The sequence below is a fragment of the Periplaneta americana genome, chromosome 1 (genome assembly GCF_040183065.1).
Source record: "Periplaneta americana isolate PAMFEO1 chromosome 1, P.americana_PAMFEO1_priV1, whole genome shotgun sequence".
Classification (NCBI taxonomy): Eukaryota; Metazoa; Arthropoda; class Insecta; order Blattodea; family Blattidae; genus Periplaneta; species Periplaneta americana.
The window spans coordinates 64382133-64402163 of record NC_091117.1 but is presented as its reverse complement, the minus strand read 5'-3'; the positions used below and the strand labels follow the sequence as shown (position 1 = coordinate 64402163).

Genomic DNA, 20031 nt, shown 5'->3' with positions numbered 1-20031 from the left:
ATAATTTTTTGTACTGCGTTAGTTCTGTGGTATTTCAACACATGTTTCGACACGTAGTTAAAATACCTTAAATATGTCATAATTGAACCACTAAAATTTCCTTCTGCCATATATCTAGAGAAACTAAATTGTTTTAGATGGTCAAGTGGCATAAGGGTTCAACCCTGCCAAGGATGTTGAATCTTTAAATTAAAATCTCAACATGAAAAGGGAAGTAAATTTGGAGTCCTTTCTGGTAGATTTGCAGAATCTAACAGAATTTTGCCACTGAATAAGATTGATTGTAGGCAAAATTTACAAGTCATTTCGTCCACACCTGTGGAGTAACGGTCAGCGCATCTGGCCGCGAAACCAGATGGCCCGGGTTCGAATCCCGGTCGGGGCCAGTTATCTGGTTGAGGTTTTTTCCGGGGTTTTCCCTCAACCCAATACGAGCAAATGCTGGGTAACTTTCGGTGTTGGACCCCGGATTCATTTCACTGGCATTATCACCTTCATATCATTCAGACGCTAAATAACCTAGATGTTGATACAGCGTCGTAAAATAACCCAATAAAATAAATACAAGTCATTTCTTGTCCAAGTAAAAATATAACTCTTATAGTCAACATCCTCACAATTTTGCCTTCCAGTAATCCTATCTCAGAAATGGAATTAGGTATTGTCAGACTAGTGCAACAAGAAAAATCATAACTTCAGGCATTGACAACAAACCACTCGAAATGTTTCTTACATCCATGCTGTTGTATAGACTGAATGAATTCAATTGCGTAGTAGCTTTCAACAACTGTGTATTGATAGAAAAGAGAAACATTACTTTCGCAAATAAAAATTGTAAGCAATAGTTTTAGTATACACAAATTTTAAATAATACCATTCATTAAAAGGGAGCATGGTTAACATAATTTGTAATTTGCTAAAAACATGTACAAAATACAGTATGTGTGAATGTATTACTATTAATCCATTGCTTTTACACACTGTCACTTCATGATCGCTTGCACTCTTCGCTACAATCACAATCCTCCCATCATTTTTGCGATTTTTGCAATTGTGTTTGGAAACAAATTGCATAGTTGCAAAAGTGATGAGAGTGTTGTGACGTCATTGTCAAGATGCTTGTCACCACACACCAGCAACTAACAGCAACTTTCTGTGCGCCTGTATGTCTTCTTTCAGCCAGCTTGTTCTGCTGAGCTTTATTTTGCTAACAAAAGAATCATTATGGGACCCCAGGAAGGTACATCCACACGAGAGGCAATAGCAAACAGCTTTACATTTAGTTAGGATGAAACTAAAAATGAACTAATTTTTTAAGAATTTAGAAAACATGAGGAGCTTGGTATCAAAGTTGGACGACTCTACCTTTGCTTTTTTTACAGGAGAGGCGAAAAACATTCTCATGGGTCATAAAAATATTTTTTCAGTCTCAAAATGTGATTAAAATTAATATTCAGGTCGCAATTTAAGTTTAAAAAGTGGAATTGTCCATCTCTGAAACTAGGTCATGGAGTTGTCTGTTTTTTTAAACTAAATGAAGCCTTATTTAAAATGGAGTTATCTGTTTTTTTAAACCAAATGAAGCCATATTTAAAGTGAAATTGTCTACTTTTGAGTCTAAGTCTCTTCTAACTCGGTTTCAAAGCAAATTTACGTGAACCAGTACTTATTCATCCACAAACTGGTTATATAAACAATCAGCCATTTGGATTCGCGATGTGTGATGGGAAAACGTGGTACGAGTGTGGGATTCTCATTGGCTACTGAAGGAATTTCCTAATTTGAAACCAAGCCACAGTGGGGTTGTCTATATTTTGATTCTAAAGCGCACAATTAAGTGCTATTTTCGCTCTGTTCTGTCCGTTTTTGAACCCAAACAGTTTCAGAATCGCATTCAGCATACAAAATTCTATGAGAAACAATCGATATCTCGAAATCGCAAAAAAATGGAGTTATCTAACTTTGATACTATGCTCCTCACATATTTCTGCATACATTTTGTGGTAAATATTGAAGTTTACATGATTATATAGAGAGATCCAACGAAAAGTGGAGTCTGCCGTCTGATTTTGTCACTGCTTATCCCATGTAGTAGGCCTATATAGAATATTCTATTAAATTAATTAGTAAATTAAATAAGTGATAATAAATATAATTAATGCATATTAAAGAATATACGAAATAATGAGAAGTAAATTTTTTATGTTTTTAGGTAAAAGAAAAAAAAAACTTTTTTTTAATGAACTATAAATGTCACAGCAGTAATTGTAGTTCATCTTGTTCACAAGTATGAAATACAGCTGCATGCAAAATTTTACTGCGGTATCTTAAAAACGTAAGTTATTACAAAATCGGTTTTGAAAAATACAAGTTACAGGGAATGAGCATTAAATATATGTTCCTTATATGTGGAGAGCTAAATAAATGCACGTTCGCACGTTTATGGTCATATCTAACAAATTATTGTAGACCTAACTTATATATCGTAAAAATTCCTTCACTGACATAGAGGTAAATGTTCAAACTCTATATAAAAAAATTAATAGAAAAATGACTTTTTTTATCCTCAAACCTGTATATTCCACCTTGTGAAAGCCAGCTTTTTATTTTTGGTTGAAAGTCCATGCAAAACAAAGAATTCTCACAACCTTGAAACAGTGAATGCCGTTTCTCACAATTTACTTGCGTGAGCTGGCATTTTCTACTCATTAGTGTATCAAAACTGTTAAAAGAAGCCGAGTAAATGTGGTGATAGACAAAACTAACATTAATGCTAAATGTATTAGTTATTTATGCAACAAATGGATAATCTTGATGATTATGGCAGGGACGTATTTTGCGGGCTACCGGGGCTACCGGCGGTAGCCCAAGGAAATTACAAAAGAAAAAGTTTATAATATAACATAATGTAATAATTTTGTATTATTAGTTTTACCATAGTAATTAAAATTAAAGTAATTGTTAGATATATTTTGTGTAATAATAGGGTCAGCGGTAGCCCAAACCCTTTAACCAGTATACGCCCCTGGATTATGGCATGAATGAATGTTTGTTGCACGAATGATAGTGAGTGCAACAATTTTCACGAGTGTCATAATAAGATTATCCACGAGCTGAATGCACACTTTATGGCATTTTATCATTATAAATTATAGGAAAAAAATTATGAAAGAAATTCAATTCAGGATCCATAGTTTACAAATTGTCTTCATATGTTCATATCGATTAGTTGCGCCTGGCTTTGGCATTGAGTAAAGAGGACTGGATGACCTTGCAGGTTGTGTTACAAATGTTCCTTTATTTTGTTGATATAGTTTCTCTGAACTATTACTGAAAATACTGATTTATGGAAAGGGTGTCCACAGTGATAATAAGTTTGAGAACCATTGAGTTAATAGACTACTAGGCCTACTTACATTGTTATATGATACTGTAACTGTTGGCAATATGTGCTGCTATGTTGAATTTTTAGAGTTAACTCATTCACTGCCAAACATAATGATAATTGTATTCTCTTTTTTTGCATCATATCTGTAACAATACAGCTGCTTGTAATCCCTGTTATTTTTATATGACTCTTCTATTTTCATTGTCGTATTGGTTACATTTTTGTTTTATTTCGTTTTCCTTATCAAGAATAGAGTTTGACACAAATTCTGTGCCAGATAGATATGAAACGTTATAAGAATCATTCTGTAATGCAATACAATTGAATATAATCTTCATCTTACGATGTTTGGTGATGTATATACGTCCGTTGATGTGACATATTAATGAATTTGAATACTATTATAGTCACAATCATGCCATGGTATGAAAGAAAATATATATAATATGTGACTATAATAGTATTCAAATTCATTAATATGTCACATCAACGGACGTATATACGTCACCAAACATCGTAAGATGAAGATTACATTTGTAAAGTTTCTTCACATCCATAAGCAGTGCTGACTAGATCAGACGCTATGGACAGTACTCTATAACAGAGTCGCCAGTATGAAAGGATAATTCCAAGCTTTGGCATGAGATGAACTTGATAGCTCAGTGGTAGAGCGCCTGACCGGAGTACAGGAAATCGCAGGTTCGATTCCTGCTCGAGGTTGTGAAATTTTTCTTTCATACCATGGCATGATTGTGACTATAATAGTATTCAAATTCATACAATTGAATAGCTTTGGTATTTGGTAACAGTTACTTATTTCTGTAATATAAAGTTCTTGAGCATTACCATTACACACTGACTTATCAAAATATTTTGGATATTGGACTGGATAGTTGCATTTAATGTCGTTATGTTTTCTTTTAACAGAAAGGTGAACAAGTCTTATCGTGGCCGATCCTGCCCCATTGTCGTTCACTGCAGGTGAGTTCCAGTGACATATTTCACAATATCGTAACTTTTCAATCATATTTTATAACATGATACCTCTCTATTTATTCTTTCTTATTAGGTTGCATGAATTCATTTGGTTCTCATATGTCTCTCCCTTCTCTAGTCGTACTTAGGTCTAAAAAAATCGTATTTTCCAGGATCACCTATATTTTGCCTTATTTTATTGCAATCACTCATCCCCGTTATTTTAAGGTTCCTTCTGCATCTTTTTCACAATGTAAAATAATATTTACTATATAACTTACTGGTATTCGTGTTATTTATTTTTATATTACTGGTACGAATTTAGTACTTATTTAAAAAACTTAATTATAATTTATAATTATAATGGACACGCTTTTCCAGTTTGGCAGTCTTTCGAAAAGATTAGAATTCTATTTATAATAAAATTATAGACAAGAGTGATAATAATTGACTGATTATAGAATTACACAATATAGTAAAAATGTAAGATTTCAGATTAACTTACTTGTAATGGACATGCTTCCAGCACAGTTCGTTCAATGCTATGTGTCCACAAAAATTTCGTAACCATTTTTTGTTCACAAATATCTCTTTCACAATTTTTGGCCCACATAGGGTCTACGCTTCGTTTATTTTTTTAAATTATGTCAGCTGAAATATCTACAGAAATTCTGTCATATCTTGATCTACAGACTTTTTTTTAATTATCGTAACAGAGGAACCTCTGCTCCCAAGCTACAGTTGAATAACCTTATGTAATATATTTATATATGTATACCGATATTTCGAATTGTATTAAATATTACAGTATATTCGAACATGATATGTTGTCTGTAGATGACGTTCTAGTGGACTAAATACATGTCCTTCAATATAACTAAGCTTTATTAACAAGTACAGGTAGTATCAAAGATCTTAAACCATAAAAACTACCGGTAAATAAAATGTGAATACAAATTTGAATAGCTCGTGTTTATTTATATATTTCTCTCGTAATATGTATAGAATCAACTCTTGTACTCTGTCTGTGACAAGTAATTGAGGATTAGGATTGAGTAAAAATTATTGAATGTTTTCATTAGTCATCTTTATTACACACTTGTAATACTTTATATCACTTAGGAATATAGTTAATATACCGGTAACCACTTCCATGTGTTAAAATAAATTGAATTGTAATTATTTAGTTGACTAGTTTCAGCTTTATGTCACCCATCGTCAGAATTAGTGGGTAAGGACCTCATTAGTTCTGATGATGGCTGATATAAAGCTGAAATTAGTCAACTAGGAATCCTTCAGTATTTATGTAATAATGTGTGAAATATTCTTTATGGAATAAAGTAGATTACATAGGTAGGAATTTTATTATTTGCTCTTTACTATATTTAACGATGTTTCATGACATCATAACTTACATTTTTTGTCTATCACAGTTTCGTAGATAAACGTTATTCAACGTTAAAAAATGTAGTCCACCAATTTCTTGCCCATTTTTACAGGTCCATTCATAGATTGCGTTAAAATGAAATTGCTCTTTCCAATTTTTTTTTTTTCTTTAAGGCCCAGTTGTACGATCGCAGAATAAATCTTGGAATAGCTATTCGTGGAATAGTCTAACTATAGAATAAATGGAATACTGTATTGTATAACGTTCGATTATTTCAAGGTTATCTATTCCATAGTTAGCAGAATTGAAACAGAGGCTGGCAATATTTTAGATGGTGTTTTGTTTATAAATTTAATTCAGAATACTGGTACCAGTATCTGTTCAAATATTTCTGAACATTATTATCACTATTTTATATACTGTACGGAATTTCTTATAAAGAAATGAGTGCATAAATCAAAAGAAATTAGAAATCAAAACTATAAGACAGAAGATACATTAAGCTAGTTGAGATAGTGAATGACTATAAGAACATGCTAGAAAAAAATGATGGCGTAACAACTTACAATCAAAAGCCATACCATCCATGCCGTAGTACCTAGGATATTAACGCTCAGATTTCTACCTACAGCAATGAAAAATATCGATATTTTGATATAATATAGCCTTATGAATTCGTTAAAAAATTTATTTTAATTATTTTAAAAACTACAATTTCTTTAGATTGATTATAATGTGAACTATTTTTATCTGTCCGTCATGTGTTCCAAATCATTAATTCCAGCACGCTTAAAACAGTGTTCTTATTTGTCTGAATCTTGCCAGAAATTTTTCATCGTCATTCAAATTTAATAGATCAGGTCTATGCCTTATTTTGTTTTGTTCCCGCATTCTCAAAAATAGGTTTATATTATTAATTCTTCATCACTATGAGAAAGATTCATGTCTAATGCTGCTGCCATTTTATAATTTATTCTCTAGATAACAATTTAACAGCGACTGAAAGTATGGACTAGCTTATTTGGAAGACATTCTCCGAATAATACACTATTCCGAGTTCCTACAATACATTTCTAGTGTAACCATGGAATTAATTTTAACACGATTTTATTCCGAATTCTAAGGGAATTAGCTACGGTAGCACCATAACAATAAACAATCTCAAAGAATATGAATACGGAGATGCGTTTCTATGGAAAATATTAGGCCTAATGAAACATTTTAGTTATGAAATATTAGTGTCACGAAGTTTTTGATGCATGAATCATTCAAGTTCAGCTAGCTGGTCATCAGAAACATGCAGTAGCTATTCGATAAGAGGTACATTTTTAATCATAATCAATATTGATAGATACGAAGCATAGAGAATAATATGTACTAGAGCATTCAGTCACAGAATAGATGGAAGAGCTCGAGTAATGATGAAGATCTCATAACTGTAAAATTTAATTTCTCAAGTGAATGTTCAGTTTGCTGTTGGTTTATTTCATTTTCATAAATAAGATTGTATTTATACAGAAAACATGAACGTAGGTTTAGATATACCGTACCAGTACTAATGGAACAGACGGAAAACAAAATTATGTGATTAAATGACGCAGACATGATTTTCAGAGGGAAAAATATTTATGTGGACATAAAATAAAGGTTAACAGATAAAGTGAGCATGAAAATTCAATGAGTATGAATAAAAATATGTAGAGGGACAAAATTATATTGGACAAAATGCATGTGGACTTGTCGTCAGGGAATGACGAAGATGAATATATGATTCATCACTGCCGCAGTCATCAATATCATAAATATTAATCAAAATCTAAAATCAGTTACATCAACACAAGCCATCTATAACACACAACAATAGAAACAGGAAGTCAACAATAGATAAAATGATCTACTTATATAAGTTACCCAAAGATCCTACACACGCCACATGACCACAGATGTTAATTCATTCATTCATAGTTTTCTGCCCAAGAGCAGGTCTTCCACTGCAAACCCAGCATTCTCAAATCTTTCCTATTTTCTGCCTTCCTTTCAGTCTCTGCATATGATCCCTATATCCTAATATCGTCTATCATCTGATATCTTCTTCTGCCCCAAACTTTTCTTCCATTCACCATTTCTTCCAGTGCATCCTTCAGTAGCCAGTTTCTTCTCAGCCAGTGACCCAGCCAATTTCTCTTCCTGATCAGTTTCAGCATCATTCTTTCTTCACCCACTCTTTCTAGCACAGTTTAATTTCTTATTCTGTGTGTCCATTTCACATGCTCTATTCTTCTCCATACCCACATTTCAAATGGCTCTAGTTGTTTCTTTTCACTTCGTCATAATGTCCATGTTTCTGGCCCATACAATACCACACTCCACACAAAGCACTTCACTAGTCTTTCCCTTAGTTCTTTTTTCAGAGGTCTGCAGAAGATGCTCCTTTTTCTACTAAAAGCTTCCTTTGCCATTTCTATCCTCTTTTTGACTTTCTGGCAGCAGTTCATGTTACTGCTTATAGTACACCCGATGTATTTGAAGCTGTCCACTTGTTCTACTGCCTCATCTCGAATTCGCACGTTTACCTTCCTTATTTTTTCTTCCGATAACAATGGTCTTTGTCTTGTTTGCATTCATCTTCATCTCATACTGCTCACAGCTGTCATTTAGCTCCAGTAGCATATCCCTTAGTATCATCTCCTTTTCTGCTAACAATGCCATATCATCAGCAAATGAGTAGTAGACATGGAAAATGGTATAAGTGCCTCCGAGGTCAAATTTTGTTTTTGTCACGAAATGTTATATATGTAGCAGCGCCAATGTCATAGTAATGGATATATGTGCCAAACATCCTTCCATATAGTCAAACAAGTGCATTCTAGATGACACTTGATATAAGTGCCGTAGTATAGTCCTGATGAACGATATAAGTGCCACCTAGTGTATGTTCTGTGGAGGGTCACTCGCTGTGCTGATCTGCAGTAAATGTAGCAGTTTTGTAGCATTTATCATGGATAATAACCGGCCACTACCTATAAAAGTATCTAAGGCAAAGAAGTACCGGTATGTAGAAAATAGGAAATTACGGCAGCAAGGGAAGCCATATATAACTGCTAAGGGAGAGGGTTTGTAAAGCCATGGTTCCTGATGAGATGCAGGACATTGTAAGGTCGGCCAGAATTAAAAAAAAAACCATTCAAAGTGATTTCAATGAAATCTGAAGACTTCTTGGATGTGGCTTCAGAAGCTTCCAACATTGGTCTTTACCAGGAATAACTTGAGTGATTCTGAACAGTGGAAGACATGTCAGATTCTAAGAAGAGGACGAACACTCAGTCTATTACAAACCTGGAGAAGTTTGCTATGCTGACTCCTAAGAACTCTTTAAAGGCAGACCTTCTGGCAATGCTAGATTTCATGGACACTAAGTACCATGGTTTTTATAAGGACCTGTACCAGTAAGAAAAACAAACAGTTTCTCATGCTTACAAATCAAATTATTAGTGTTCTATCTTTTAATATTCACAAATCACTCGACTGTTTGTACTCTTTTCAAAGAAACTATACATGGCACTTGTATCACGACTTTGATAATGTTGGAGCCAGTTACACTACATAATATTGTCAGTAATGGGTTATTTCACAGCTCAATATGTTTGCAGGGAACTTAATTGGATGTTGAGACACTTTATGTTGAAAAATTAAATGGTAATTGCAAGTATACAGTTTTTTGTGTTTTTCCACACTTTGTCATTTTGGTACATATACGAGGGGTAGTCATAAAGTTTTAATTATCACCTCGAAAAAATGAAGCTGCGACCATGAAACTTAGTGATGGTGTTAGTCCTTTTCTACATATTCACCCTTCAACGCGACACATTTTTCCCAACGATGGATGACTTGACGGAGGCCTTGGTTGTAGAAGTCTGCATTTTGGCTGTTCAGGAAACGTTCCACCTCAAAAATCACCTCGTCGTCATTCTGGAAATGCCTGCCACGCAATGGTTTCTTCATCCGAGGAGAGAGGAAGAAGTCACTGGGTGCCATATCAGGAGAATACGGGGGGGGGGGGGTGAGGCAAAATTTGATAGCCTAAAGAAGCAGCATGTGTGACTGTGTCCTGTGCAGAATGAGCTGGGGCGTTGTCATGAAGCAAAAGGACCCCCTTGGACAGCTTCCCGCGACGCTTCGTCTTGATAACCTCCCGTAACCTCGTCAGGAGATTTCGGTAGTATGCTCCTGTGATGGTTTGCCCCTTCTGAGCATAATCTGTCAGCACCACACCTTGGATGTCCCAAAAAACACTCAGCATCATCTTGCCCGATGATGGTTGAGTCTTCGCCTTTTTCGGCGGTGATGAATCCACGTGTTTCCACTCCCCATATTCTCCTGATATGGCACCCAGTGACTTCTTCCTCTTTCCTCGGATGAAGAAACCATTGCGTGGCAGGCATTTCCAGAATGACGACGAGGTGATTTTTGAGGTGGAACGTTTCCTGAACAGCCAAAATGCAGACTTCTACAACCAAGGCCTCCGTCAAGTCATCCATCGTTGGGAAAAATGTGTTGCGTTGAAGGGTGAATATGTAGAAAAGGACTAACACCATCACTAAGTTTCATGGTCGCAGCTTAATTTTTTCGAGGTGATAATTAAAACTTTATGACTACTCCTCATATCGTTTTCCTTGTCCAGTCCACAAATGTTATGCACTTTATTCTTCTTCATCCTACTATCACCCCTCTCACGTTCTGAAAACAGTTCTTCATTAATCCCTCTAAGTAACAGATGTTCAAAGTGTATAAATAAATAAACAAAATAAGAAATGCTTTGATTATATGTTTCAGTGACGGAGTGGGTCGCACAGGCACCTATTGTCTCATAGACATGGTTCTCAACCGAATGGCTAAAGGCGCTAAGGAGATTGACATTGCCGCAACACTGGAGCACATCCGTGACCAACGTCCCCTCATGGTGAAGACCAAGCAGCAGTTCGAATTCGTACTGATGGCAGTTGCAGAAGAGGTACATGCGATCCTCAAGGCCCTGCCCTCACAACAACAGCAGCAGCAGCAACAACAACAATCAGTATCTGCATCACCAGCTGCATCATCCCAACAGCAACAATAAACTGGAACAGGTATGCAACGCTATACCCACAGCCATCCAGCGACTCAAATCAGGAAGTAGATGCTGAGCTTCCAGTCAGGAATCATTATACAGCTTGTCAAAAATTGTATCACCACAGGCATCTCTTTTCATTTCTCGCAATGTGTTAGCAGGATTATTTGTTATCAGCACCAGCTTATAAAAAATGTGTAACTTTGTATGGAGTGGCGTCCATTCCTTTCAAACGGATGAGTGCATTACTTTTATCTTAATTTTTTGTATATCTTGCAATTTTAAAAATAAAACCAATGATTGTTTAAATAAAATTTCCATGTTAAATAAGCTATTCAAGACTTACTTGAAATGACTTCTTTCAAGTCAAATTTACTTTCACCTTATAAGTTTGATTTTTGTCCTTCTTCAAAATTATTTTATTTAAATTAATTCTGGAAAATGAATTTAGGTTATGAGCACCAATAACTACGTATTTTCACTTGAACTTTCATTTTCTTCTCATTTTAGTGTTAAATGTTCCTGAATATTTTTATAAATATCAAGCTACTATTAAATAGATTAATATTTCACTTAAATTTCTTTTTTTAATAGCTTCGGCAGCTATTTATTTATTGGAACGTATTTAAGAGACTGTCTTAAATTTCATCTTTTTTCTACATCTATCACCAATCATACCGATATTATATTTACAACAGTATTAATATTGATCATGATAAATTTCAGTTATTATTAACTTTAAGTGTGTCTGTTGTTTTCACCACCATAAAGTTTTATTCATCCATCTTCTGCATAATAAAATGTCAATATGCTTGTACAGTACCATCTAATATGCAAAAGTTATCGATACTATTCGTATGTCGTTTCACGGTTGCTAAAATATCATTGTATTTTATATCAGATTAAGTGTTTACATTCTCCATAACTTGACATTTCAGATACTTACCTGCATTCTAAGTTAATTGTATTCATCCATGGGATAAATTTAAAAGCGTACATACTGCATATTAATTGTAATTGTTTGATAAGAATTTCATTTGATATTTTGCAATTATTAAGACATCCATTAAAATAGAGACAAAAGTGTTTTCAGAATCTATACGAAGTTAAAAATTATATTAATTATTTAAGTTTTCATGCACAATATCAAATGACTGTGACAATAATTAATACGTTTACTTATGTACTCAGTAGCTGTTCATTTGTTCTCTTAAAATCTTTCCACTTACTGATGTCTTCCTTCAGATTTTAGTTCCCTCTTATTTCTGTTATGAATTTCAAGAGTTTTACATTATCTGGCAATCGTGTAATTGTGTAAACGAACATTGACACAATGTGAAAATGAAACCAATTATAGTACAGTAAATAAAATAAATAAACGAAAATAATTTACATAATATTTCAGACCATACCGAATTGCACGATAAAATTATTCAGTCTAAATGAAACTCTTAACTTAAAGATTTAATCTGTATTAATTAATATCATCCTAGCCACACCTTCCGACTTCTTCTCTTTCTAAAAGTTAAAAAAAAAAGTTCCTGCTTCATATCTTAAAAAACACACTAATTATCCGAACATTTCCTTTTCTTCTTTTCTGTAAGAATATGGACTCATTTCATTGTGATAGCAGTTATTTCTTTGTATAAAAACTTATGTGATAATATTTAGTTTTGACAATTTTAATTAGGTACTTCTTTTAAAATATACGTAGTATAATATTATTTTCTTGTTTCATGATCTTTTGTCGATAGTTGGATGGATACTTATATTCCCAAGAAAAATTTACATTTCAGTGTAGTCGTATGTTAAAATTGTGCACAAAGACTTTGATTATGGTGCATCACACTTTATTTTCCATTTTTGTAGTTTAATACCATTGGTGTTGAAAATTTGATTTTTCATTTCTTTTTCTAAGTTAAATTTTGACATGAAAAGAAGTGAGATCACGTTTCTGAAGATGTTATTGGGACAAAATAGGCAAAATGGCCCAAGATTGACAAATATTAGCTGGTCATTAAAGGTTAACCTAAAGTTACGGCACCAGTACTGGCAATATACTAGTAAATAGAAACCATGCAATGAAAAGAAAAATAGGGGAACCCTGTATTACCTCTGATACGTACTCTAATATCATCACCGTTAAAGGAAGAATAATAAATTCCATTGAGAGATTTTGTGTAATATTTATACTCAATCGTATTCGGCATAAAATATTACTTTTCAGTCAGCAATGCAAAATGACTAAGTCCCCATTATCTATATGCTTGGCATTTAAATAACTATGCAACATTTAAGAAAAATATTCTATTTTAATAATCTGTGGTGTAAACTTTAAGTAATTTCCAGGCATTTTGAATTCCTGGATGGAAGTGGTATAGTCAGAAGATCCTTGCTTCATTAAAAGCATTTGTCTAAACAATCCATTAGGATTGGGCACATTTTCAAACTAAACATACCTGTCCAAGGCAATTACATTGCAAATGAGTGAGGAAATATGAAATTGTCAATAACATTTTCCATGCATTTCCCTCTGATAAGTAGACAAGTCAGTTCGTGTAACCAGGTATACCTAATAGTACTTCTTTCTTCAGTCTGAACCAGTGTTTTTCAATATTTCGAAGCAACGGATATGTTGCATATGTTCATAAAATGGTGCCACAACTTTGAAAATACACATTTCAATTATGACAATTGCTCTCTAGAAGAGTAAGTAAATGATTCTACCAATTTTAGAATTATGTTTTGTTTTAATAGGCCTAGGTATCCAAATTTTATTTCAATTTATTTTTTTCTCGAAGGCACTCATGAGGCTCTCGATATATAACAAGTGTTTCTTGCAGTGTTTTGTAGAACACTTGTCTAATAGAATGTAAATTGAGAATCACTGGTTTTAACAGTCCAGATGCACAAATTATAATATCTGGAGAATGGATTACAAAACCTTAAGTTTTCATTTGCTTTCGTGTCCCAGAATAGTTGGGTAAACCTTAATTCCAGCCCCTACCTCACCTCATTTTTACAGTGCATTCAACAAACAAATTTTGGCTTTTCTAGGTATGTTTTCATATCGTGTAAGACAGTATTACTTTGTATTGTGTATTTGTATTAAAATGGTGCACACAAATCTTCCATCCATAGAATCCACTGACTGACAGATGTAATTTCTTTCCATTTGTCCTGACAGTAAACTTTTAAATTTAAATGAAAACCTCAGTAATTTTTACTAAAGGCCTATGCAGAGTTTCACTTTTCACAGACTGAAACTAGATTATAATTCTTGTAGAAAAATACAGAGATGTCACATGTGAAATATTGGCATTTGAACAAATGACTTGGAAGTAAATGGTACCGTCAATAAACTTCTATACTGGTGGTTTCCAACCTGTGGTCCGTGAATCCCTGGAAGTTTGTGAATATATTTTGGGAGATCCACGAGCTTATTGCAGCATTTCAACATGTAATCAAACGAGTTAGTTTTAATATTGCTTTTAATCGCAAAACCAGTTTGTTATGAACTTTACATAACTGTAAAAAAGTCAGAAGATAGATGTTTGAACAGATGTGGACTTTCCGGGGAGAAGGTTGGAAACCACTCATTGCAGCTGACAATGAAATTTTAAATATAATATTAAAAATGATTACGAATATACTTAACCTATATTGTACTATCTTTTAAAAACTGTTTCAGAATTTTCATTAACTTAAGGAAAGCCATTGATTATCACAACTGATGGTTTTACTACTTGTGAACTCAAGTCAATCTCGTACTGTAAGAAATAGTTACATCTATGAAACCTTCTCCAGTTTGTTTCATGTCTCCAGTACACTCCACCAAGTCACATATGCATGGTTTCATAGTGCAATTCAGCTAATCACATCTTTTATCGATTTTGATAACAAACAAGGACTCTTTAATTTTTTTAACTTTTAAATAAATGGGACTTGAAATGGTGGATAAAGATATGAATGGAGACTGTGGTAAAAGTGGAAGGAACAAATTATTAGAGAAATTAATCCTTATATTAAAGTAACAATTTCGACACAGCATTTAGACATTATTCCTATGCTGGATGACGAAGCTGTGTTATGTATTAAATGTAATGTCAGAGTTCTTTACGCTCTTCTTTCTGCAGTCTCCATTTGTACTGTTTTGAACCTAAGTGCGGAGTGAACTAAACGGTATTTCCCCTGACAAAGCATCTTTTATTAATTCTGTCTTACAACTCTCTCTACACACTGCACAGTGTGCACAAGATAGCAGCAATGAGTGCTGCAGATGTATTGTAACGATAGTATATTATTGTTGCTGTATGACATTTAATTTAGATATAAATGTAATGCTTTAATTGTGAATATGTAGATACATATATGTAATGTTAATTTATGTCATGACATAACGAACGGCAGATTTTCCGAGGTAAAATATTAGTATAGAAATAAAGTATATAATATCTTATATCCATATAAAGAGTGATTGTTATTTATTACAAATATTTATATTTGAAATGTTACAACAGGGTGGCCCTTTGGCGAGGAATTTTCTTTCGGCAGTAATCATCTTCAACAGAACAGTCAGTCCAGTACTGTTGAAATGGTTCTCTCTAACAGACACGGTGCAGCATGACAAAGACTAATGGTACTAAAATCTGTGTCTGTTAAGGAAGATATTCCTGTTCACAAGGTTGCCAAGATAAAGCATATTTATGCAATTTTTATGCATTGAAATCTGAAAAATGTTATGTTTTAAATGTGTAAATTCCCGATCAGATGTTTCTATTGAGTTTTCCTGCAGCTGACATGCATTCTTAGAGACTTTCAGTCACTTCAATGAGCAGCTATTATTCTACTGTGGTATGCAATTTCTTTAATGGTGATAGTACTGCTAGTGCCATGTCTCCATGCAGCCTGTCGACCACATGTAATGCAGTAAGAGAAAAAAAAGTGAGTATATTAACCTACTGTATTAAGACGAAAAGAAATAGCATTAAAAAATTAAATTCCTTATTATAATAATTTTTTTATTAATCAGTTGCTATAGTTACGTAAACAATAAGCTGATCAAAACTCTAGAAGAAAAGGATTTTGAGACAGCTGTCACGGCCTATTTTAAGGTACCAATATAACAACAATTTATTTGTATATTTATCAAGCTACTGGCCTTGGGTTCAAATACCAATCTACTTACATATATGTTCATTAATGTACCTTGTGGCTTTCCAATCTAGCTTGAAGTTAGTCTAACGCAAAACATCTCTCATAAAATAAAGCATGTTTTGTAAGTTAATATAGAATCAAAAAATAATTGTAGGAAATAAAACAGTGTGCTATGGCACTTTAATAATAAGTTAAAGCAAGAAAATACAATATAGATGATAGAATTCATGTTGTAACAGCGCCATACTGACGAACTACTGGTAATTACGTACCGGTACAGTAGTTCATTCCAAGAATAGGTTACTGGTAAAATAATTTAATAGGTGCAGGTCACACCAGCAGTGTAACGTAGAAGCATAATTTTTTTATTTACATGTCGCCATGCAAGAGAACTGACGCATTCTGGTCACAATACTTCATGTTTTCCATTGTATAAGAAATATTGCTGTGCTAAGGGCTGCATTGTGTAGTCCAAAATATCTTGTCAGAAATATGAGAATTATATGCTACCTGCTATGGCAAGAAAACATACTCCACTCTGTAATAGGTAATATCGGTAATGTATGTAAATAAAGAAATGTAACACTAGAAAAAAATATAAATTTTTAAAATGTTTAAAACGATAAAAACAGGTAAATGTAGTGAATCTATGCTTAAAATATAGGACCTTGCTTAGTTGGAATCAGATCTTCTGACAATTAAGTAATTTACTGTCTTGCATCCCAATATTTCTTTACAATAAACCTAATGATTGCTAAACCCTAAATGGAGCTGATATGTTCTGATCTTAAAATCTCTAATAGGCACCAATTTTTATAAGCCAGTCATTTTCCGTGATTAGGGTTGCCAACCCTCCCGTATTTAGCAGTAATTTCCAATAGTCTCTCGCATTTTTCTTTTCTTCGAGCAATTTTCTTCCATATTTTTTCATAATGTAGAAGCTTTATTTCAAACATTTAATTTTGCCTTGAATGAAGATGATTTACATTATGGATTTTGTTGTTTCAGAGATGCATTAAAATTTTCAGTCTCTGTAGAAGGTAAATGCTTGGCAGAAATGGGTTTCAGTGCTGATCGGATTAAAATAAAAAATGTTTATCTTGGAAATTTAGAAAAACTGGTGAATTTTGTTCTAAGCTTAGGTACCAGGTAGTAATGCTGACAGAGAGAGAGAGAGATATGTTGTTTTCTCTCATGGACAATTGGACAGTAAGTGGACAGATGTTTGAAACAGGAGTGCTACACAACTAATCATGTGAGAACTGCAAATTGCAATCAACTTCACTTACAGAGAATTTTTTCAATTTGTGAAACAGAAAAATTAAAAACCATTACGTGAAACAAAACCGATCTCGAAATACTCTTAATTGAAGCTTAACTGTCAGAGTGTAGAATAATTGTTTTTTTTTTTTATAATAATTGAACTGAATAAATTGTCAGTTTTCTATGTGAAATTCTGCCGATTGCTTAGTATCCCGTATTTTCTTCAAAAAAAGTTGGCAACCCTATTAATTGTTTAATAGAATCAGAATCAAACTGTGTATAGCCTATCTCGTAGAATTACTTCACTTTGAATTTCTTCATTTTTTTTAGGAATACCGGTATTCACTTTAAATTTTCAAATTTATTTTCATATAATGTTTTACTGATATACATGAAGATATAAATGAACATATAAGGTATTTCAATTTATTATTCTTTGATATTACTGCAATAACTCATTTCTGAATTTATACCGGTACATTTGTATGCAAAATAATGCATACCGGTATATTCATTGTGAGTGTTTAAGATATAATGTACATGTAATGAAATTGATAGTGTAACAATACTTACAGAGTAAGTTACATTAAGGCAGACATATTTCGTTGTGCCAGCTATAATTTCTGTTCTATACCACAGTTTTAAATTACGTCATTACATACTCTTAATCTAATATCTTAACTTTGACAGGAACACAAGCAATTGATAAGCCTGAACAAGTTATGCTACAAAAGCACGATATACGTCTGTATTTCTCTTACTTCGTTAGCATGTTAGTCAGATTGCTTGGAGCATCGTACCACTCTGGGCATTGAGTGAGTGTAAGTTTCTACCAGTCGGCCTCCATCTTGCTGACATACAGAACCCTTTCAGCCCCAGCCTCCTGAACAGGTTCTGTCACTGGAACTGCAATGCATTACAGACTGTAGTAACTACACAGTACCTTGTTAGTGCCATTTGCTGATGGGAGAACGTGATCTTGTCTGGTTGGACATGATGTGCTCGATTCATTTGTAATTCCCGTATTTTCCACTAACACGTGACATGGTATGCAGGCAGGGATCTGATACAGCAGTTCGACCTAATTTGCACATACTTAAAATATTATTTTCTTCATTAATGTTCTGTAGTTTGATATACAAAATGTGAATGCTCTCAAGAACATCTTCTATTTTTAAATTAAAGGACAATATACCGGTATTATAGTTTATTGAAAAAACTTCTTTATTGAGTTTACTGTACACATCGCAGTTCTATAACCCTGGAAGGATGTAGATCATGTGGTGCTAGAATAGTGGAAAGAGGGACGAAAACGAACTACTTTTCAATTAGAAAATATGCTTTCACAAATTACTGTAGAAGCCTTGCTAATTTAGAATCGAATCGTCGAAGTTCTGTCAATGTTTCTAGATATAAGCTACCTTAAAATGTCCGCAGTTACAATCTACCTGTCTCTCCTTACTTGGTACGTTTCCCTCTAACAGTGACTTCTCTTCATAGGGTTTGAGACTAAGACGTTTACGGTTGGAGTTAAATTGATTAACCGGTATTGAATTAAATACCAGTATTTCTTTAAGTAATTGACTTTATATTCAATAGTAGCTGACTTAGAGATCAAATCTAAAATAACAGAATTTTTCAAAAAGTTTATTATGTGAGTAATGAATTCCTAGTTAGATACCGGTACTTTTTATTGGAAAACATTTTCGTGTTAAAATTAAGTCTTTATGATTTCTTAATTTAATTAATAATGAACTTAAAAGTCAATTAAATTTTACGTATGTAATTTGAAATTACAGAATTATCAAAAGATTTGTTCTGTCCTTAATAATGTTGTCTTAATTTATTATATAATTCAGAATTTTATAAGACACTACATCAGAGAAGAAAGAATAAGGTGACCACATAAAAATATGATACTGATGTTACTCTCTTTACTTTTTTTTTTTTTTTTTAAGACATTAAGTCTCTTCTTTGTAAAATAAATGGGAAACCTGTTAAAGTAACAAATTCACAAGGATAGAAAATTTACAAAACGAAATCATATAGGATTTTTGAAACTCGGGTAAAATAAATAACTATAAAGTTTTCCTTTAGTTCATCTTTCCACGTTATAATTATTGTCTTTATTGATTTTCATTTGACTACCGGTATCAGTTGCATTAAAATTGTACACTTCAGTTATCGGTATCATAATTTCATTTATATAATATTGTTAACTTGAGATTCTCTGATACAGTTTCATAGTACCGGTATCTTACCATTATCAGCTATCATTTGGGTTAGTTCACTCAGCTTAAATGTAAGAAAAAAAATACGAGACTGAGTCGATAGTTGAAACCTATGTGGAATTTTATATAAATTTCTTTATAAATTTCAGAGTGCATTTTTTATGTAAATTTATATGTGTAATTATGGCTATGAAAATATATTGTAATTGCATTAATTACGTTTGTATGAAATTCTCACAACAGGCAATTATAATTTCATAAAAGTAAAATGTAATCCATATGTTCTGTCTTAACTGTGTGCAATATGGTCCTGCTGATACTATATCATACCCCTGTGTCCAGGTGCAACACCTGCAGTCCTGACATGTTACAAATGATACGTGGCTACAAAGGCATATGGAAGGAAACCAAACATAACTCCTTCGATCAAAGGAAGGAAATTTCTTGAAGAAGAGAGGATAATATTCATCTGCGTTAATTAGCATTACTGTGTAAAAAAAAAAAAAACATTAAGTTTGTATTG

At 33.2% G+C, this 20031-nt stretch overlaps 1 protein-coding gene across 2 annotated transcripts in view; it reads left to right on the top strand.

Moving 5' to 3' along the window:
- The window catches only part of IA-2 (tyrosine phosphatase IA-2), an 842823-nt gene extending 823245 nt beyond the window's left edge, over positions 1-19578 (top strand). For both annotated transcript variants that reach the window (XM_069821417.1, XM_069821408.1), the window contains exons 22-23: positions 4316-4369; positions 10584-19578. In XM_069821417.1, the coding sequence (XP_069677518.1) occupies positions 4316-4369; positions 10584-10866 (337 nt within the window). In that variant the 3' untranslated portion in view covers positions 10867-19578. The remainder of the gene's footprint in view (positions 1-4315; positions 4370-10583) is intronic.
- The last annotated feature ends 453 nt before the right edge of the window (positions 19579-20031 follow it).